The 22,865-nt window shown below is 33.6% G+C and overlaps 2 protein-coding genes across 3 annotated transcripts in view; one reads left to right on the top strand and one right to left on the bottom strand.

Annotated features, from left to right (window-relative positions):
- Nucleotides 1-688: 688 nt before the first annotated feature.
- On the bottom strand, nt 689-2,840 carry LOC128156356 (uncharacterized). The gene is made up of 5 exons (XM_052818461.1): nt 2,751-2,840; nt 2,466-2,655; nt 2,030-2,121; nt 1,787-1,888; nt 689-1,291 (listed from the first exon to the last, which is right to left on the bottom strand). Exons 1-5 carry the CDS (start codon nt 2,815-2,817, stop codon nt 867-869), a joined length of 876 nt encoding a protein of 291 aa, XP_052674421.1. The 5' UTR covers nt 2,818-2,840; the 3' UTR covers nt 689-866.
- A 578-nt stretch (nt 2,841-3,418) lies between these two features.
- Nucleotides 3,419-22,865, top strand: part of LOC128192282 (protein ITPRID2-like) — a 35,616-nt gene continuing 16,169 nt past the window's right edge. Inside the window, exons 1-7 of one of the 2 annotated variants that reach the window (XM_052864859.1) lie at nt 3,419-5,482; nt 9,292-10,068; nt 11,514-11,696; nt 12,365-12,455; nt 12,952-13,019; nt 15,850-15,871; nt 20,038-20,142. In XM_052864859.1, the coding sequence (XP_052720819.1) occupies nt 5,437-5,482; nt 9,292-10,068; nt 11,514-11,696; nt 12,365-12,455; nt 12,952-13,019; nt 15,850-15,871; nt 20,038-20,142 (1,292 nt within the window). In that variant the 5' untranslated portion in view covers nt 3,419-5,436. Of the gene's footprint in view, nt 5,483-9,291; nt 10,069-11,513; nt 11,697-12,364; nt 12,456-12,951; nt 13,020-13,079; nt 13,727-15,849; nt 15,872-20,037; nt 20,143-22,865 lie in introns of those variants that run through there. The other variant, XM_052864860.1, reaches the window with a different exon arrangement.

Consider the following 22,865-nt stretch of genomic DNA (forward strand, 5'->3'; position numbering starts at 1 on the left):
CCCACACCGCGTTGCGGCGGGGGACAAAAAACAAACCATATCTGAAAATGATTAAATCGTCTATAAACTATGAAATTGAAAAAAAAGATACCCGGATGCCAATATAACATACTATATATATACATTTGTTTGACGTCCTGTGGAAATGGCCATAGATCACGCTGTCTCATAGCATGCAGCCATGCTTCCAAACAAAACTTGATTATTAGTAATTAAACAATATGCCGTGCTTGGTCGTGCTCTACATCTTGGACTTCAAAATACGAACTTCACTGTGGCACAATACATTCGAGAAAGGTTCTGATTGTGACAAAGTTGTCTTTCCTTATCTATGTATGCATTTTAAAACAAAAATGACCATATTATAGGATAGGGCAGACGGAAAGGTTTGGTTTAAATCAGTTTTTATCTCGTGTTTCCCATATAATGACACAAATATGAAAATAAAATGATTACTAGTACTTTAGAAACTATTTAATTTGTTGTGAACAAAAAAAAAATTTCATTATAAAAGGATGCGTGTAACCCAGCACCCCCCCCCCCCCCCAATTTTTGTAAAGATTACTGGCCCATATTTCCTTCTCCTCCAAAAAATGTATCAATTGCTTTATCAAGATGCTTTATTACCATTTCAAGGAATTCAACCCACTTTATAACCCACTATAGATCTTTTTAAAAAAAAAAAGAGATACCATCGAGGTATTTATAAAACTTGTACTATATTTTTTTCACGTGAAAATACATGTGTAGTTCATAATGATTGAAAACTATTGTGCAGTTAATTATTTCACCAATTAATCAAACACAACGTTATGCTGTTGTAATTTTCGTTTATTATACATGCCATCTACGTATTTTCACAATTATTAATACATCTTCTTAGTTACTTCTCGAGGGTTGGCTTCTTCAACGCAGATGACATTGACCCTATTTTTCATCAATCGCCTTCTTTCACACGATTTTTGTAATAAACGACACCCACGGCATAACCACGTCACAGAGACGACAGCAAACAAAAGTCCGGACAAGCCATATCCGATATAGAGCCCGGACCGATGTACCAAAATTCCGAAAGGATCGATCGTTGTCTTTTCATATTCTTGACCAGTGGTAAATGCCACTGGGTTGGACGTCGTTTGGTGCCGAGACCACCCGGATGAATTAGAGACAGTGGAGATTGATGGGGTTGCTGTGCTGGATTCACATTGAATAGGGGTTTCAAGGAGACGGGTGCATGCATTTTCAAACAAAGCCACCCCGCAGTCTGGAATGCATCCACAGGTTAAGTTTTCTAGAATGAAATTGATTTTAATAAATTAGATAATCATGTACTTTCAATGGCACTGCCTTCTGTTTTATTACAGGTGAAGAAATATGTTTTATATTGACGATTCCAATTTAAACAACAACAAAAAAAACCCACACATACGAGTCATGGCGATCATGGAGCTTGCAGCTCATTTTGGACAAATGAAGGCAATAAGATGCATATGTAGCAAATGTTTCCAAATGAGGAATATAGAATACATGCTAGTTCAACAAAATTTATAGTTTACATATAAGTTTCGACCATGCACGAAACATTTTAATAGTGTCGATTATCCTTTCCGAGACTTGTTATTTTTTAAAGTAAAGTCTTCAATGACAAGCTCCAGCTTCAAACTGTACATACCGCAATTTCGACCACGGTATATATATAAAGAAAGAAAAGATAATATCATGTATAGTAATTTTGTGTAAGACTGCATGCACGCAATAATGAAATTCAACCAAACGGAGAAAATACCTTTCACGTATAAGATATACAATTCGGCTTCAGTCCCATTACAAATTTCGCAAACCATGGGGTTGTAGGTTTCAGGGAACGAAACATCTCGGCTTCCATTAACTGAAATTGGAGTGATTTTCGTTTTCTTTTAAGGCCAATTCAACGATTCCTTGAACTAGTTCAGAGGGAAAAGTGTATCGCTCAAACGAATAATACATGTACTGCAGTTAAAATAAATAAATGCATGCATGTTAAGTTTACCTTGTGTTGCGTGAAGATAGATAAGAGATGCGTTGATAGTTTTGTGCAGCAGACAATGAAATGTTATATTGCCGTCGTCACTAATGGCTGTGCTGAAAGAGGAGCATAAAAACCCCAAGAAATATAAATGTTTTTAAAGTACATTCATCTATTTGAATAAAAAGCACTATATAAGCAAGAGTCCACCGCGTGGCAGAATTCTACGTATATGTATTTGATTATATATGCAACCGCTGATAAGGGTCCGATGAATATTTGAGTTCATCGGGGGTGGGTGGGTGGGTGGGTGTACGAGGCGTATTTTTGGTAATTTTACAATGTGAATTTTGAAGAAATGAATCGATCTGGATTCCCGACCCCCTCTATACTATTTATATATATAGTTATATAGTTATATAGTTATTTTTTATAGATCCGCACATGCATATAGTCATACCTCTTTAGCACGATGGAGCTATTGTCAACATAATGACATCTCCATGAGCTGAAACTATCAGGTTCTTCCCAAATGACAGTGGACACTCCAAAAGAAATGCTCTTGTTGAAACTTGCACTTGAATTGCCATTCAAAGTTGAAGTAATCGAGAACATTTTATTTTGCCAAGCATAAGGAATCGTGCATTCCTCTGAAATCAAAGATGGTATAATATTTAAGTGACCAAACAGATTCGCCCTGTTTAATAGAGAGTTCAATTCGAACGCCCCTCTACATTCTACATACCTGATTTACCTGGCAAAAGACATAAAAACACGCACAGAATTGTGTTAACGGCATGGTTTTCAGCCATTGTGAAGACATGACGTCATTTTGTTCTGAAAGCTGCGTCATAAATACGATTTTAGCGTAAACTTTAAAATTCCAAGAATTTGAGGTCCATGATGGCGCAGTCGGTTAAGTATTCGACGCCAGTTTAAGGGTTATCCAAAATTATGTGTTCAAATCCTAAGTGTGCCAAGATATTTTTTTAAATATAATGATGTGAAATATTTGATTTTATTCGGAAAAATTAAAATAAAGGGTCCAATATAAAAACATAATTTTTAATCTCATGTAACGTTTTCAGTAGTCAGTAAAGTACCGCACTATGACAATGTATACAAACATACACTTTTTAAAAGCAGTAGGTAATGGATAACACTTAATCATTGATTTGATTAATAATTCTGATTAAAAAAATCAATTATCATGATGAATCCATGTGTGTAATATGATATTTTCGCGGACTTGTTAATCAAAATTTCCCGCGATAGCGCTCTCTTGTGAAAAGAGGTAAAAAACAGTGAACAGGAAATTCAACAGGTGGTAAATCACGATCAAGGCACAACTTTGTAAACATCGGGTGGAGCACAAAATGTTGTGGTAAGTGGACATTTGTAACTTATGTGAACAGAAAAAGTTCTTCGTATATTTTAGCCATCGATCGAAGCAGTTTTCAAGACACGAAGGGAGTCCTATCAGAAAATTTTCGACTACCGACTTGCCTATGGTGTCACCACTGCACTCTATCAGTTTACCGTTTGATACTATGTTATATAAACTTATCTGTATTTTTTTGTTAGGAGTTTATAAGTCAGACGTGTTAAATTAACCGAATTTAATTAGTCTAAAACTAGGAACTTTTGTTTTATCTATGTTGGTTTGGGTTGTGTTTTCCTCGTTGCTCGCAACCAGCTGTTTGTAAACATTGGTCTATGTTTATTATAGCAAGAATGAATATCTCGTTATAGAAACTGATGTATGAGATTGATTTAAAACGCTCATAATCTGCTTTATTGTAATGTATGCATGGAATGTTTCATAATGTAAACTTCTCCAACAAAAGGAAATGGGATTGTTTGAAATACTTATAATAGAGTGTAAACTACATTAAACATACACAGTTGATGAAATTAAAAGGACTCGTAATTGATCTAAGGAATTCTCTTTCTGTACTTTTCGGCTTTATAAGAATTATGTAGAAAATGAAACAATTTCTTGTCATTCTATATTTAATAATGGAAAAAGTAGTCCTGATACCTATATTCAATTTTACATAATTTCAAAGAGGAGGCCAAGAGCATGTTTAATACGGTTTTTGGAGAGACTGTAGGCATTCTAGATATTTTCATTTGTCAACAATGGACAAAACTCTGAGATTTGTAGCTTATTTCCTTTATATTTCATAGAAAACAGCAGTTTTAAAACATGATTTTTTCATTGTGTTTACCAAAAAAACTTAAGCCTCAGTAAACCCTATCAAACAAAGCTGTTGTTGAATCATCATTGAAAGAATTAGCTTACATCTATAATTTCATAAACCTGTAGGCACCTTCTATATGTTAGATCTTTACCTTAAGAAGCAGTTTTCTTTTTATTCTTAATACATGCAATTAATAGCATCGCTATGAAAGGACTTGCTTTTTTAGTTACATGTATTTAAATGAGAAGAAAATGCTATCCTATGCAGGTATTTATGAAAATCCTGAAGACTGCAGACTCTCTGCTTCACAGTTGTCCAACTTTACACATAGTAAAGTTTGTACCGGTACTTGAGGTTACACATATTGACATGCAGTGATTTATTAATACAAGTAAAACAGAGGTTACAAACTTCAAATGAATAACAAGCTTAAAATGTAATGGTACATGTATATATTAAGATTGCTTGTTTCAAATAAGTCATACTTGGTATGTTTGGCAAGCCACTTGTCTATAATACATGTTCATTGTACATGCAATTTATCATGGTACATGTAATACCTTTAGAATATCATCTTTTTTTTTATATAAGTTTTTGTTAAAGTACTCTTAGAAACAGTTCTCATAGTTTACCTGTAAAATAATACCCTGTTCTTGTTTAATTTGTACGAAAATACTGATGGTCTTATTCATCTATACAAATCCTCTAATTTCCAAAGTTTCTCAGCGTGGGTTTTGAATGCAGTTGTCATGTTCAGTAGCTGTAATTTGCTATAAATGCTACGGTACTTCTGAGGAGTCAAATAACATTTGACACCCACCTTTGATTTTTCTGGTTTGTGCATATTAAAGAACACCTGCTATTGTTTGTAAGTCTCTTTATGTGTGGGCGCAAAATCTTGCAATTGGATATAGACTGTATTTTTCTATTGGATGACAAGATTTTGACCTTTTTCAATTATTTTCGTATAGGGAAGCGCTACTATCAGAATCTCATGAAAGTGACAGTTCTCATAGGGAGAAAATCAATTTTTTTCCCTGCCGAGACGCTATATAATGTGGAAATAATTTCGGTGTGTTTGAATTATTGGGGGACGAATTGCTTTTACTCTTTCGTTACCCCAACAAAAAGAATTAGTGTTGATGGTTCGTCTCCCTGATAAATCTTTTGAAGAGAATAAGCATTTCATTGCATCCGAATGATCTTCCTCTGCATGTTTTGAGATACATGGCTGCAAAAAATGGGGAATTCTTGATGGTCAACGAACTGACAGGTAAGACACTGTGTATGAATTGTCAGAGCTTTGATGATCAAGGTTAACGATTCTCATTTTTTTGACTGCATAGACAACGAATGAATTATAATGTATTGCTTCATAAATCTTGGGAGGTGGTGGGGGTGGGAGGTAGAAAAGGAAGAGACAGGGTGTATGTTGCTACATGTATGTATTAACATTTGGTTTTTGCAATTCAATGAATAAAGGTAAATTGTTTATTTTAAATCCTTTTTGAATGTTATACATGTAATTTATCAATTTTCAAAAAAGCTTTGAAAGCAAAAAAAACTCGTTCAAGTACCCAATGTTCCTCTGACTTAACCAGTATATCATTAATACTCATGCAACCCAAAAGGTATCGATCTGCATGTAAAAAACATGAAGAGTAGAAAATGTCCTGGTTGTTTACAATGATTCAATGCATGGTCATTGAGTCAATGTATTTTAATAGGATGTGTACAATAAGCATCTAGACTATCACTTGTTTTAAACTGTCTTATTTGTCAGATATTGTATATTTTGGAGGATGTAATTGTCATTGAGAGGAGGACTGTCTGGATGTCTCAGTTTGACACTTTGGTGGGAATTATTTTTCAATCTGATCAGACTCAGTTTATGTTTTATTCTACTACAGTTATTGCATAATCATGAGAAATTCTGTAAAAGTGATTTTTTAAAATAGAAAACATACTATAATTATTCCCCCTGCAAACTAAGTTTGCATTGACACCATGTCCATCTGTTTGTCTGATGGTGACCTTTTGTCCAAACAAATTCATAATAGCTAGTCCATGGGGTTTTCTGAAAATTTGTATAGTTACTCTTTATTCAAGATATATTTAAGATGTGCAGTGCACCTAATTTTTTCATAATGACCAAACAATTTTATCTCATTTTACAGGCATTTTTCAATTTCATAGACTTTAATTCATTTTTGCTGCAGATTTTTCAGTGATATGATGTCTTTCTATCTCTATAGAGTAATGTTTAAGTTGAGAAAGAGGTAAAGAAAAATCATCCATAGGATGGCCTTAACATTGGCCTTTTTATGCTTTCAGTCTGTTCATTCATCTTTCCATTAGTTCATCTGACTTTCACAGATATGGTCTATAACTTAAATAAGAAAAATAATCGTGATTGTTTCATACTTGGTACAAAAGTTGCCTGTGACCTGGAGATATATGTCATTAGCTTGATCTGAGGTCATTGACCAAGGGCAAGGTCACATCATGATCAGTATGGGGGTATTAGTCATTCTTGGATAATTTTAATTTGGCCAGCCACCCAATCCCAAAATCGATCTATTGAAAAATACTTCCAGTTACAATAATACTGCTCATATTGAATGCCTGGAAAATTCAGTCATGCTGTATTTATACCCTAGCTCTGATAAGATTTTCTTAAACTTAACATCTTTATTGTGTTTGTGTGATTATTCAAACAACATTCTTTACACCACATCCATGTTGAAGTAGCTTGGCTGTTCTTAATTGGGGACATTCCTCCGACATTCTACACAACATGGAGAAAGAAAGAAAAAGTGATATAAAAAATTCTCTGTGTAAGAGAAATAATTACCGGATAATTTTTGTAGCCAATCAAATAGCCAATATAAGGCATGTTACAAACTGAAACTGAATTATAAATATATAGCAGCGATAATCTGACAAATTGCTGATCAGAAAAATTAAATGCATAGTCCAGAAAATAGAATTTCAAAAAGCATACACTGGTATGTTGGGCTAGGCCATTCAGATTTTAGATGGCTCAATTATCATCAATGACTCTGATCACGTAGGCAGTTTTTTGGTGGGTATTTACGGAGCAATGTTTCACCTCAAGTGAAGCCTGACAGGTTCTTTCTCCAATACGGAACTTGTACGTGAGGTTGATGAATAACACCCCCTGCCTGCAAGATCTTGTTAGCTTTCTATCAAAGTTTGGTTTTCTATCTACATGTTGCCAAATCTACATGTATATCCAACTAGGTGTATTATTACTATACAGGTGAGATGATGGGTAGAGGCATGAAAATTGATGAAATTAAATCGGTAGGAGAGGTTGAAAGGCAGAAGAGAGAGAGAGAGAGAGAGAGAGAGAGAGAGAGAGAGAGAGAGAGAGAGATCATAGGAGATGGAGAAAGTGAGGTGAGAGAGCTGTCAGATAGAATGAGAGAAGGATGTCTCAGAGAGAGAGAGAGAGAGAGAGAGAGAGAGAGAGAGAGAGAGAGAGATTATAAATTTATATACAGTTGCAGGATGAATAATGAAATATTGTGATATGCACAGACTTTATACTTTAACCATATCACCTTTCCATAGTAAACATTCGTTTCAACCTAAAATAGTTGTTTGTTGATAATAGTTCAAGTGTGGGTCACTTACAGAGACTAAATTTGATTGATGTTGATATGCATGGGTATTGGGTATATATCAATATCAATCTGGACATAAAAAGTAAAATATTAATGCTTTATTTGTATAACTATGTACTTTAACATGTACTGATATTCCAAAGTTTGTTATTTTCACTGTAAAAAATGAGAAGTATTAGGCCTTCTGATGTAAATAATGATTTTTTAATGAGCTATATCTGATGTAATTTATTATTAAATTTTGACATGTTTAACGGTAAATGATATTGCGTTTGTTATGGATAGTAAAGTATGTACCAATACATGAGAATATTGTGTATCTGTATATAGTTGTAAGTTAATATGCAATTATTAAAGCTTACATATACATCCTATAGTCACTTTGATTTCAGTGTCCGTGTCAAGATCTAGGACTCCAAAGGACTGTTCAAAACTTAGTCGTAATTCTGACCAGGACTGTTTACTCTGCCATACAGGCGCGTACTGCTCCCATCACATTTGATAAATATATATGGCCTTAAATGTAAATATTTCACCTCACCGCCAGAGAGAGAGCTGTTAAGGACTAGCATTGGACCCAGACAATATTATTAATGACCCCCTCAGACTGGTCAAGTGTTGGGAAATATGGGTGAAACATTTGAATATTTATGAGTGATGCAGGTAGACATTGCAGGAAAGGCAAAGTTAGATGAAAATTGCCGCAAAGTGTCAATTTAAGGCCGGAGAAGAAAGCCTCAGGTGATAATAAGATGTTTAACCATGTGTACTGTAGAAAACTTTAAAAATCACCCTGGACTCCACAGGGTCAGAGTTTGTCATTGATCTGCTGTGGATGTTTTTTGCAGTTGGTTTTTATGAGAGGGGGCTCGTGCTAGACACAAGTCAGGTACACGTTGTCTCTGATTATCTATCTCTATTTATTGCATTGCTGTTTTGAATTTTAAGACCTTTATTTTTTCCGTGAAGAAGGTGTGAATTGAGCAATTTGCTGATTGTATGTAGAATTTACAGGTGTTTTCAAGTCTCTAGGTACCAGGTATCTTGATATATGTCAATCAACCCAGAGGTTTAACAGCGTGGTGTGCCAATATCCCCTTATCTGTAGTCTAATCCACAATCTTGACAAAAGCATGGCTTTCTTTTGGGTTGAACCAAAGCAGTATTTATATACAAAAAAATTTCACCAGCTCAGAAATATTCATTACAGAGTCTCCAGGCCTCTCTTTCTTATTTTTTTTTCACTCTCTCTCTCTATATTTAAATGTCTTGGCCTAACATAGCCCTATCTGTTGCACTTTCCATTAGGTGGTCGTGAATTGCATGAATGACGGTATTATGTGATTGCATGTTAGCAAGGTTTTTAGGTTTTAGGTCTGTTTTGCAATTTCATAGCATGTATTTTTTAAATGCTTTTTTTCTTCTTTTTCAGAAGAAAACCGAAAAGGATGGTGTAACGACCCAAGAGTATTGAATTTAGAATCTTTATCTACTTCTTCAGGAGAAGAAAATCTTTTAAAGGAAAGTGAACATAGAAAGTCTGTAAGTGATTCAGTAAAAAACAAAAACCCAAGTCACCACCAAAATGTGCCTTATCAAGGGACTCCATCAAAGAACCACCACGAGCATGTAGAATGGGATGACGGTAGTCTAGGGGAATGGCATAAACAACTTGATTGCCATGGAAACCAACAGTGCAAAAGTCAGTGTCACAGCAAACTAGTTTCGAAATGGTCGGAATATTTCCCACCGACTCCCAGTAGATGTATCAAAGTTGAGGAGAGGCAGAAGGAGTCAACGATTAGCCCGAATTGTCCCCAGAAGAACAGTTTCAGTCAGTCGGCAGGGCATCGCGATCACAACAACACTGTTGAATCAGGGACTGATCTCGCGGAACTTTGGGATGATAAGTATGATTTTGAATTGTTCAAAGAAAGCCCTAGGAAACTGATAGGTGATATTTCTGTCGAGCATGGTAACATTATAGAAGACAAGGTTCATGTGCTTTATTCAGGGGAGGAGATTGAAAAATCACATCAAAGTTCTTATGCGAGTTTTGCCAGAAATAAACACAGGAGTTTGAAGGACATCTTCTGCAGAGGGAAGCAGTTTTTAAAGTCGAAGGTTTCAAATTACAAGAACAAACTGTTGAACAAAGACATTATTTCTTCGGGAGCAGAATTAAGGGCTGCTGCTCAAGAAATATCTGGTAAGATCATCATACTTGTAAAAATTGGCAAAGTTTTTCCTCATCTCATTAATTTTTTCCCAAGTTATGAAATTTTTGAGGCAATATATCTTCTGTTCTTGCTAATAGGATGCTGGGAATTCAAGATGCTTCAATCTGTTTTTTGGTTATTTTTTGGTCCTGATGTGTTCTTATTGCTGTTACCTGATATCTTTTAACAACTCTCTATTTCAAATTCCTTCAGTGAAATTTCAATCATTGATTTTTTTTTCTTCAAGTATTTAGGTCGCAAATCATTATTTTTTCCCCCAGGAAATTGCTTGTTGTGCCAAATGATATCTCTCTTTAATATTATTCCATTTATCTGCAGATGTCTCTATCTTAGTTTAAACCAAAGATAAAAAATGATGTACATGTAATTATCTGTACATGTAGTAATATTTTCGTTGAATTAAAACATAGAATAATGAAGTTCCAGTATATTTGTTCTTTATGATGGTAAACAGATTTGAAGCAATTTTTATACCCCTGCTCTGAAGGGGGGGGGGGGGGTATACTGTTTTACCCTTGTGTCTGGTGTCAGTCTGTATCAAATTTCTGTCGCATTTTTCTCAGCAACTATTAATCACACATGCTTTAAATTTTAACACACTCTTTGATTAGGTATGCTAATAGTAGGATCCATTTTTGTACCAATCAGATGTCAACTTCCTGTTAAATGACGCCTTTGTTTATTTTAAGCCAAAATTTTTGAACAAATTTTCGTCAAAGATTTCTCAGCAGCTTTTAATCTCAGATGCTTAAAATTTTTACACACTCTTTGTTAAGGCATGTCATTAGGCATATGGTGGGATTCATTTTTGTAAAAATCGAATATCAACTTCCTGTTAAACGTCGACTTTGTTTATACTGTATAATCACATCAGAGAGGGGGTATCACTAGTGAGCAAATCCCGTTTTTCTTTTCAAGTAGAAGAAATGAAAAATTGTACAGATTGCTTTTAGCTGAATAAGAATTTATAATGCACTAATTAGATTTATTTATTTTTAATTAAAACAAACTGCGTAATATATTTCTGATTTGTTATGTTAAACTTATATGAACCATTGTAAGAGTACAAATATGCATGAAGGTTTTGTCACATATATATGAAGTAGCCTATGGTCACATGATAATTAATGTCTATTCTAATTTAAATTATTGATAAAAGGCTCGTAGTCATAGAATTGATTATAGAGATCAGGTGGCTGTAACTTTGATTTCCAAAGCCAATGATTAAATAGGTTATGTCAGTAAAATTACCCAATCATTTCAAACAATGAAAAATTTTGTTAGTTTATGTTCTCATTAAAGTGAAGATCTTGTGTGTGTGTTTAAAGATCAAGTGTGAACACTAATGGATGTTTTCCTCTCTCTCTCTCTTTCTCCTTTTTTTTCATTTCCTTTGCTGCTTCAATCAAACTAGAGACATCTACAGCTGCTGTTGTTGAAGACAGAAGAAGGTATCTGATGTCTGCGAAAGAAAATCAATGCAATGAAATTCACTGTGATAAACCCAGAATCAATGGATTCGCATCTACTGCTGAAGAAATCAATGGACATCCAGAGGACCAGGTGAAAGGTCATGAGGTCGTGGGGTCAAGTGCCAGTAAGTCACCGAAGTTTTGACTGCTTATTAGTAAGTTTTGTAATGAACTTAATTGGTAATTGTTTGAGATGTTAGACAAATAAGAATTTCTTTTTAACCAGTTGATTTCTATTCTATAACTTGACTCTTCTATATTGGGAAATATAAGACAGCACATGCATAGCTGTGGTTACACAAGATTGTTGATATGGTACATAGTTTCAAAATTACTACTGCATGCTATTAAGCTGGTATGGGACGTACACCTCCGTATTGTGATATACTTTTTATCAAAATAAAGAATAAAATGAAGTATGATTTAATTATTTTTTTCTTTCCCAAATTAAAATCTAACATCGTAGCACAATGGTTTTGATCGTTGACTACAAATCTGCAGATTTGAAACCTGCCACTGGGGCTTTTACAGTTTTTACCTTTTTGAAAATATTAAAATCACATTTGTAAAATTTGAAAAATTCTAAACCTGTGAATGTATTTTAATAATAATGTATTTTATCCACATTAATATCGACCAGTGTTTCATACCACCTTAAAAGATGAGAAAAATAAACTTACTTACAAGTCTGTTTTCTTTTGTGTCAGGAAATAAATTTCATGACAGTAATTAATAAAACTCCGATGAAATGTAGAAATATATTTATATTCATTTATTTGCTTTCTTTCCCTAGAAAGGAGATCTAGAGACTTGATCTGTGATGAGGAGGTCATCTCAAGCCAAATTAACCCTCAGGAAGAAAGAGAAGAAACACCCATAGCAAGGTAGAAATTCACAAATCTGTCGATTTATATAGATAATTACATGTTACAGAACAGAAATGTAATGGGTACTTAGATATCATTATACCATTCTATAAATAACTCTTACATGGAATATGTATGTGTAGCCTTGAGAAATTACACCAAGTTAAGACAATGGTAAAATTAAAGTTACCATAAAGTCTCGTGTATATGTATGTAATCTTTCCTAAAAATACCCTATATTAATGATTAAATGTGTCAATTATTGATACCCAACTAGAAGCACCCCTGAGGCCTCAAAGATTTTGATATCTTGCTTAAATTTGTTTTGACAGTTGTGAACTAATGTATATGACAATATAACAAAAAGTTTGGTGCTCTCGATTTTATATTCATGCGATTTAATTCAAAACAGTGGATTTATGGTAAGTATTTCATTTTAAATAAGGAATATACAGTAAAACAAAAAAAAATCATAATTGTGATTTTAACATTTCTTAATCAACTGTATTTATAGGCTGGAAGATGATGCTGCTGAAGAAGAGCAGGTGGAAGAGGAAGAAGAAATTCCTCTGGGATCTGAAGGTATGAGGTCATCATCATAAAAATAGTTCAAAAATCACAGAATCAAAAAAAAACCCCAAAACGTGGGTTGTACAGAAAAATACCATACATGGAAATCCCATACATGCAGCAAATGGTTACGTATGATTTTGCACTTCCTTGCTTTATTTCTTGTATTTATAGAAAAAGGAACAAGTTCTGGGTTCTGAAGTGTTTTGAATACTATGTTCAAGTCCTGCGGGTTGTATTGCGTATTTGTGTAGGGAAAATCCCTCTTTCTGCTATAGACATGTAGGCTCCTTTCCACAATAAATTTCTGTTTTAGGAAGAAATCCCCGTTTGTTTTAAGTTATGCCGTGATATAGAAGTTGTTTTGGGTTTAGCTGAGATACAAAAGTGTCATTATTTTCTTTGTAAGAGAAGTGGCTTCTTCCTTGTGAACTATATGCTTTCCATAGTCGAGAATAGCCAGCCACATTTTATTAAACTGGCAGATGTGTTACTATAAATGTGTGTCATATATAATTCGTCATTAATAATATAAGTGGCTGTTACTGGAAGGGAACAAATTCAGACCCACTTTCACTATCGTGCAAGTATGAACTTTTCCAACACTCGTCTGCACGAGAAATTTATCAGTGATTTGGATGTATATACCACCGTTCAGTTCTTGCTTTACAAGACGTTGGGAGACTTATATATCAGTTTAACCAGTGAGAACTCAAATGGTGAGAGCTTCTTTCATTTTGATATCAATTCAGGCCCATTTTTTTTTTTTGCTAGACATTTCCCAATGATTAGATAATCTGCATTTCAAACTTGATTTAATCTTTGATATACTACTTGACAAAGAAGAAAAGGAAGCTAAACTAATTATTTCTGAGACAAGGCTAGAGAATTGTGTACTTTATGTATTTCATTTCACTAAAGAAAGTACCAGTAACAATTTTTTTTAACAATTCTATTATCCTTGTTGCTCTTTTTTTTCATTTTACCATGGAGCATGTTTGATTAAATATCAGAAGTTATTTTTGGTCCATGAATTGCTTTTCCTAGAAACCAACAGGATATTCATTAAGGTTATCCTATCCATTTGTCCCACACAAGTTTCCTCATATACCGGTAAATAAAAATGGATATGAATAAGAATCTCATGAAGAAACCCTGCTCTTTGTAATTTTGTAAAAAAAAATTTTTAAGTGGGAATGCTTTTGAATTGAAAAAAATTAACAGTACATACTGGTAATCATGTTCTTTAGGATCAGAGTATGACACAAACCAAGAGAAATATTTATCAAGTCATACTGGTGCTTTAAGCCTTAGTTTAGGGTTAGAAAATGCATAATTAAGAAAACTTCCTCAATTTGACCTAAAAATGTCAATACTTTTTCCAGTCTTTAATTTTTGAAGAGACCTGGGCCCTCTACCAAAAATACATCTGGAAGGCATACTTGGTATACTGTTTGGATGAATAATGATACCTCTACCAGAATTTTGAAATTCAAGGTCCCAGGGTCATAGGGTTTGAGCTTAAGACAAGATATATTTATCATAAGTAAACATTAGTTATTTAAAGCTCTTCTCCTCTACAACCGAGTACTCGTGATCCACTTGCAGACAAACTTAGTACATGGTTAGGGTGCCTCTTCCAGAATCTGGTGAATTATGGACCCAGGATGAGGTTTTGGTGTAAGAGCTGGGCTACACTGCACACAGTTATGGCTTCGTAAGAATTAGATAAAGAGAAATGATTTCTTTCCGTATAAAGATTATTTCTATTTTTAATCATAATAAAGATTATTTCTATTGAAATCATGAACCTAATAGCTAGACTATGGCAACAATAGGAGTTTATCTTGTACTGATGACAGACAGGAATGCAAAAATTGTTAATGAAATGCAGGCTATCAGGTTAGCGATAGTGTCCACAGGCCTCCTGTTTTTCTGATTCATAATTTGGCCCCTCTCCCCACATTATAAAATGCCTATTACAATTGAATAAAACATGCTATGACATAATTTTATAGTCATATAAATGTACTTGGTAAACAAATGAAGTCTTGTTGCATTAAAGCATGCATGGCAATGCATAAGACCTGCAGCCATATACGTTGTACTGGTAAATTGTTTTTAAACTTAAAAACTTGACAATGGTGATTGATAACTGGATTTCAATTGATCCATCAATATAATGCCATTGTGTAACATTGATTGCTTCGTGAAGTGTGCAACATAATAATTTTTATTTTATTTGTGAGTTTTGGTATATCATTTAAAAGGATTTCTCTAATAGAAAACTTTAAAATCCATGAAATGTAGTACCAATTTTGGTTATATTTTTTGTTATTCTAGACATAATTTTAAGGATTTTGCTGTTAAATAACACTAAATTTCAAGAAAAACAAATAAAGTACCCACTAGATTTTGGTGTTGTAATCTGGTTTTAAGAAGATAAAACCTATTAAATTGACTCCCTGATTATTGCTGTGGACCTTTTGATTTTACGATGATAAATTTTCAATCACTGAGATTATAGTTAAACCTTGACAATTGTGTCTATTTTACTCTTAATTTATGCAGCCATACTGAAACCTTTTCAGTTTATTGCAGTTAGCCTTAGACACTCGCACAGTTCTTCACAATCAATCACATTTGTCTTAAATGTATACTTTTTGAGGACGATTCATGATTGTGATAAATATCTCAGTCTTCTATCTCTCTCACTTTAATAGATAGCTATGAAGGAATGCGTGGCTGAAAGTTTGATACGTTACGCATCCTTGTCTTTTAAGTGTGAGCGAGCATCAGCAGTTATTTGTTTCAGTCTAATTGTTGGGATTTTATTTTGCAGCTCTTTCCTTGAAAGCAGATAGGTAAGTTTTTGACTTTTTCTTTCTCTCTAAATTTTAGATTGCATGCATATGAATGATGAAGGAACATGTAGAATTGAATTAGACAATGCAGGTAGATACTGCGTATAGATGTGGTTGGATTTTTGTCGCAATACATTAATGCAATACGAAAGTCAGCTCTGTTATACATGCAGATAGAAGATTTTGTAATGAAATATTCATGCTACTCTCATGTACAGTAAGATCAACAATATATCCCAAGACTTATTTATAAATGGCAAGCGGAAGTTAATAAAGATAAAGCCATTATCAAAGAACCAGAAAGTCTCATGGCTTCAAAGTTTTTCAGGATGTAAACAATGTCAAGTCTGAGCTGTTTGATTGTACACTGTCATATGTCAACTTTATGGCTTATGACTCCTCAGATTTCAAAGTTTGAAGGGGTCTGGGAGGGATTTTACAGGTAATTAGTCATTGGATTGGATTAATAAATGTCAAAACTTTAACATCGCATGGCATTTCTTTGGTTTGGATTTGAGTTTTTTTTGCATTAATGCTGCAACAATATATTTTAACATTTCCTTGTGTGCAGACAATTTTTATCAAAAATTAAGATGAAAAGAAAGAATTCTAATGACAATAAGTTTTATTTAATGGGTGATGGTATAATTGGTTGTTGCAACAAGAAACAAAGTGTCTAGATCATTACTTACTCATGAATCACTTATCTGCAAAATGAATGGACAAGTTTGCATTTTTCGGACCAATATTACCCTACCTTTAATGTCTGGAGAGGACCACCATTCCCCCCACCCTTCATGGATTTAAATCACTTGAAAGAAGAAAATTTTGTGAAAAATGATTTTGATTATGTAACACAAGTTTGTTATGCAACACCTCTTAGATTTTTGGAATACCAGATGTGTTCACTCTAATGATTCCCCAGTTATTCTGACCAATTTCCTTTTCAAAATACACCTTAAGTTTAAGTTACAGATGAATATGCAAAATCATGCCACCAAATAAATATACTTTGAGTTCATTAGATGAAGGACAGACCCCTAAATGTTTTTGGGTCCATACTAGTGACCCTCTAGGTATTCTCTTCATCTGTCTTTCTGTCTGTTAGTCTGCCCCATTTGTTTTCCTGCATTTTTTCTTTGTTATTTCTAATATTAATTTAAAACTTTTTGGATAGCTTCATAGTAATGGATTACAGGTTATTATGCTCCAATGCCCTAAAATAGAGGAGGATATTTTTTTGGAGGGTTGGGTTGCCAAAAGGAGATATAAATTGCTTATGAAATTAATGCTGAAAAATATATTTTTTTCATTACACATTTAAAATGGAAAATGATATGAGTGCTTTCCTCAAGTCATATTATTCAGCCTCAAGTCTGAGTTTTGACCTCAAATTTATGCACTAGTAGCTATTCCATTAAAATATTGGTGATGGCAGCCTGGCCTGGTAATTTTTTTTTTTTACACTAAACCAAGTTTTACTAAAAATGCTGCAAAAGAGAGTAAACACATCTGGAACACATGGAAAATGAGAAGAGTCATGTGTCGATACAGTAGACTCATTGCAGAGCCCACAGGGCTTTCAATAACTGCTCTTTTAATCGTGTCATCAATTTGTTTGTCTGCAGATCAAAAATGGATTGATTATTTTAAGCGTTTTTTTTTTTTTAACAAAAGTGTTAATTTTTGTTGCATTTGGCTACTAATGTCGTTATCATGATTTTTAACATTACAATTCTTTGATACAATGATCGTTAAGGCACACATCCCCCATGGGGATCCTGTAATAGAAAAAAAAAATATTTAAAAGCTGTACAAATTGCAGTGATAGTGGAAATACTCTATGTCATCAGGGAAGAAAAAATCTTTTTATGTGTCTTAATTGTGATGTGATCCTTTCATCTACACAATGTAAATTTGTATGTAACCCGATCGTTAAAAAAAAAAATTCAAGTGATATCTGTAAATCATTTTATATTATTTATGAGGCTCAGCACTTGCTTTAGGAATCAGAGTTCAAACGAGTTCATCTTTCATTGATCGTGTTAACTGTATATATGCATACATATATAGAAGAGTGGACTGTTCGATAATCTGTGGTGATATTTAAAGAGGCGATTTTAGTCGATGATGACTTCCTGATAATAATTAACTTATTGTGCTCAGTAAAGTGGCAGTCATAGATGGTGTATTAAAAGTGTGAATAGAGATAATGTGTGTGTGGAGAGAGAGAGAGAGAGAGAGAGAGAGAGATTTATTTGTATTTTTTATATCAAGCAAAGTATTTTGGACAATACATTTTCAAAAACAATTTATTCATAAGCCACAGAAAGACAAACTTAAGGATTTTCTTTTAATGTTACCGCTGATAAAAATGAGTGATGATTAGATTGAAAATACATACGAACTACATTTTTACATATTTTTGCTGAAATTATATAGAGATGCATTAGTCTATGAAACGCAAATGAGTGAAACAAAATTACGTTGATAGAATTAAAAAATGCAACATCATTGCCATAATATTTTTATTGTAGATATTGGGAGCAACAGCTGTCATGAGACATAAGAATGCTTTCAATATAGTTAATGACCTAACTCACTTTCTAAATAAAGAAAATTCTTGGAATATTTAAAACATCAACAAACATATACTTTCTTAAATGGAATTAATTATTCTATTGAAAATACATGACATACCTGTAGCTGTTCTAAATCAAGCTTTTGGCAAAAATGCTCTTATGTTCAGGGTAGATGTGGGCAGGCCGGCCAATAAAGTAGGTGCGTAATTTTTAATATCAGGCGTCTATAAATTTAATGTTTATGGATGACACTATTAGTTGATAGTAGATCAGGAGAAATATTTTAAATGTTTATTAAGGCTAATAAATCACCTTTGACTTGAACCCACCCAGTAATATAATAGAGCTAAGTTTCTCACAGGAGGAAACGTTTTATGTTAAAGGCCTGCCGATTTTCGGACTTTTTCGTAGTGTACATTATACATGAATTTGTTTGATTTCTTAAATTCATCATGATGTAAGTATTGTAAGGTTGTTGTTGATTTCCTGAAGTCCAGACACATTTTTATGGAATTGAAAATTTTGACACATTTTTCTAAATATTTCTATTTAAGTATATGATGTTTTATTACTGGTATTATAAGCTTTTTTTTCCTTTGATTTACCGTGAAGAGCAGACAATATTATTATGTAAAATTTTAATATAAATTACTGTGGTTTCATCAATATTCGTTGAATACCAATTTTTGTGGATTTCGTTGTTTAGTTTATCCACAAAATCAAATGTTCATTGAAGTGCAATTTCTATTAACATTTAGTATTAATAGGGTCATTGGCCACAAATTTACCTATCATTGAAACTGTGATTGCTACTTCATCCACGAAAATTGATACCCTTGAATATTAATGAAACCACAGTAACAAGTACGAGCTATTTTAAAATTGTTTGATTACCAATACATGTATATGATAAAATTATAATTTATGATAATGTCAATGTGAATCTATCATTTTGTCAAATATGCTGACAAGGTGTTTGTATTATCCATTTAAAAAAAATTTGCTAATTGTCAAAGCTTTGCAGAATCTTGGTCTGGTTACCTGCAGAAACACTCGTTAAAGTTGCATAATTAAGACATACCTACCTGGTGTAAATGGTTTGTTAAGTTTTACCACAGTACATTAGCTGATTCATTTTTATGCTCACGGAGGGGCTGCCATTGGCCGCGGCTTAGGGCCACAGATTAATGGTGGCCGTCAGACCTAAAAAATAAAAAAAAAAATAAAAGATTGGAGAAAAAACATCTCCGCAGACCAAAATTAGAATAAGATTTCCTCCCTGGCTGAATTAATGCACCGTTGACATTGTCTTAAAATTTATGGCTATCAAAGCATGACAGTTTCATTCAGATTGGTAGAAGTTTTTTCTCCTGTTTTACCAAGTAAACAAGGGCCAGTGTGTACTACTAACGAGTTCACCAATTCGATAAACCAATGTTGTTTTGGGGTCTTTTTTCGTGGCAGTAGGTCCCAAAGCCAAAACTCATACTAGGAAACTATGTATAACATGCAATGGACTACTTCATGTATAGATGTCCTGAACGAGGCCTTATTTGGACAGTTTCTGCCGTTTGATTTTTACAGATCCACCCCTAGTAAACAGCCGGTGGACAAGCGGCTGGGATGGCTTCTAAGTGATTCGGCCAACACCAGCATTGGGTCGGACTTCTCACATAACAGTGATATCAGGTCAGTATTACAAGGTTTTGTTTTTAAGCATAATTGTAAAGAGACAAATTTTTGTTGTTTAATTGTTCCAGTTTTCTAAAATTCCAAATGAATTGTACCTTACTCGGAAGTGTTCTGATTGTGTGAAAGTGAAAGATGCAGGTGTTGTAAACTTTTATGTGTAGAGAATGTATCTTCAAATATGGTATGATCAGGATGAATTTTGTCAGCTAAAAACATGTTGCAAGCGGCCCTCAGTACATATTATGTTGCTTCAACAAGTCAATGTACCGAGATAAACTTTGTCTGGTGGGCATGCATCAGTCTCTGGTATGCACACTGATAGTGGTATTCTACTAGTGTCGTCAGAATTTTCAGACACCAGTTGGCCTGCTTTAAAATTCCTTTGCAATTATGTAATGCATTGATTAATTTTTTTTCTTCTTGATCTTTTTACAAGTGTTCTATTTGAAATGAAATTTGGAATGAGGACCACTGCAGATGAAAGACTTGTCACAGTTAGTGTAAGACGTCTGTTGAACTTTGAGGAGTGCTTAGAATTTGTCAGGCTTTTTTGAAATGGTCTAATTGCAAGTGAAGCATTGCAGGCTTCAAAACCCTTCTGACAATCTTAAGAGGCAGTATCAAATTTCAAAACAGGAAAAGTTTCAGACTAGTTGGCAAAACAACTGTTTTTATTGATATAAACACGTGAAGAGGAACGTGAAGTAGATTATGTTCAAAATCATGATAAAATGTTTACCATATACAATTCTTGCTCAGTTTGCATTTAACATAAAAGCAAGGATTTACTTATCGTAATCCTAATGATGTTTAAAAGTTGTTTTTTTTTTTTCAAAGTAAAGAGTTCAGTAAAACTGATATTATATGCATTTAATGAATACATGTTTCGGAAAAAGCAAGATATCTCAATCTGCTTGCAGATTTAAACCTACAGTCGTTTTTTCTGAATGTAGATGGAAAATAGGGCAATGATGTCTGCATGCCTGCAGAAATTAATCTTTGCTAATTACATATAGTTATATAAACTATCTCTTCCTGATTTGAAAAAAGGGGCATGTATGATTCATTGTTTATAGTATACATATATGAAAATTAAAGGATATGGTTTTATCGATAAATGAAAATCAAGCTCATTGAAGTTGTAAACTTAATCAAAGCCTTTGGTCACAAATGTTTTGGTCAAGTCAACATCAGTGAATAGTTCTTAGAAATTTATTAAAGTCATAATTTGAAAAAAAAACAACATTTAAATCATATTAGAATTTTGAAAACGTTGAACTATACACTTGCACTACACTTTTAATGCAATTTTCTAAAAGGAAAAAATATGCCATAGGCCTTACAAGGTCAGTTTTGATAACCATACTATGTATACTTGGAATTGCTATGATAAAATATGTTAGTGATCATTTAATATATCAGTTAAGTAATGTGAACTGAGGTACAATTTCCAAATGGATATAACTTAACCTTTAGAGATTATGATGAATTTTGATACTTTGGGCTGACATGATCAGAAAATTGATAGATAGATATTGGAGATATTCTTTCCTGATAACTGATAACCCTGTCATCAGTTGAAATGAGGTCTAATGATTCAACATGACTAGCTTCTTCACTGTATATAGATACCGCAGAGACTTGTGTGCTGTGAATTAAGTACGCAATCAGTCTTTGTCATTCTTGACTTGGGTCACATCAGAGATTTTCTTGTTCGTGCAGTTTTTCATGATATAATTGACACAAGAGTAGATCTTAGTAGATTTCAAATGAAATGAAAGGAAGAAAAAAGAGAATAGGGTATACAGGAATTTTTTCAAAGTGATTGGATGAAGGAAACACAGCTCAAAGGTAATCAAACAGTTTATGCACAGTGGGCTCTGATTCGTGTTAGTAGATTTGCTTTGCGTTTTCTGTGAGAAGAATTATACTGTCATTATACTGTCGGCTCTAAAGATCGTTGATTTTGAGAACCTTAACGACAGCCCGGCAGGATGCTAAGACGTGGCATCATAGATAAAAGCTCTGATCAATACAGAACCAGGCGGCGAAATTTTACTTTGATGGCCGAGGAAAATAGCTGTCTCTCTAATAGTTGTGTGTGATCCTGCTAGATTGAATTCATTGTGATTGTCGAAAGAAGTAGTGTACATAGAAGGCTCAAAGCTGCCTTAAAGGATGTAGGCATGCAATCTGCAATGTGACACTGGCTTCCAATTTGACAAATGGTGTATTGTCTTTTATGTTTCGTGTCCCTATTAATGCTGAAGATTACCAGTGGCTGACAATATTCCATTTATGTTAAGGTAATTGCTTGTCTTAGAAGATGGACTATAGTAATAAAGGAATATCAATACACATCTTTGGCATCAATTACTTTCAACACTATTTGTGTACAGTACAATTAGATTGGACATAGTTTGTATGAGTCTACCAATACTTTATAATGCTGAGGAGAATCGTTGTTGTTGTTTGTTAGACTGGTTGCTAAGAAACTGTGGCTGAAGTTTGAAGAGGCTTGTCCTTGAATTTTTTTTAGTTAAAGCCAGTTCTTTTCTAGTGTTCATTCATTTAGCTGTTAATTTGATAGAAGTGAATATTTTGTTGTAATGAGGGCAAAAAAATTAAGGCAAAAGGAAAAAATTGCACGATTAATTGTTTTAGATACGTACAGATAAGATTTTGTTAGGAGTGCAATGTTTGTTTAGGTGCATATACAT

The sequence above is a fragment of the Crassostrea angulata genome, chromosome 7 (assembly GCF_025612915.1).
Source record: "Crassostrea angulata isolate pt1a10 chromosome 7, ASM2561291v2, whole genome shotgun sequence".
NCBI classification, from domain to species: Eukaryota; Metazoa; Mollusca; class Bivalvia; order Ostreida; family Ostreidae; genus Magallana; species Magallana angulata.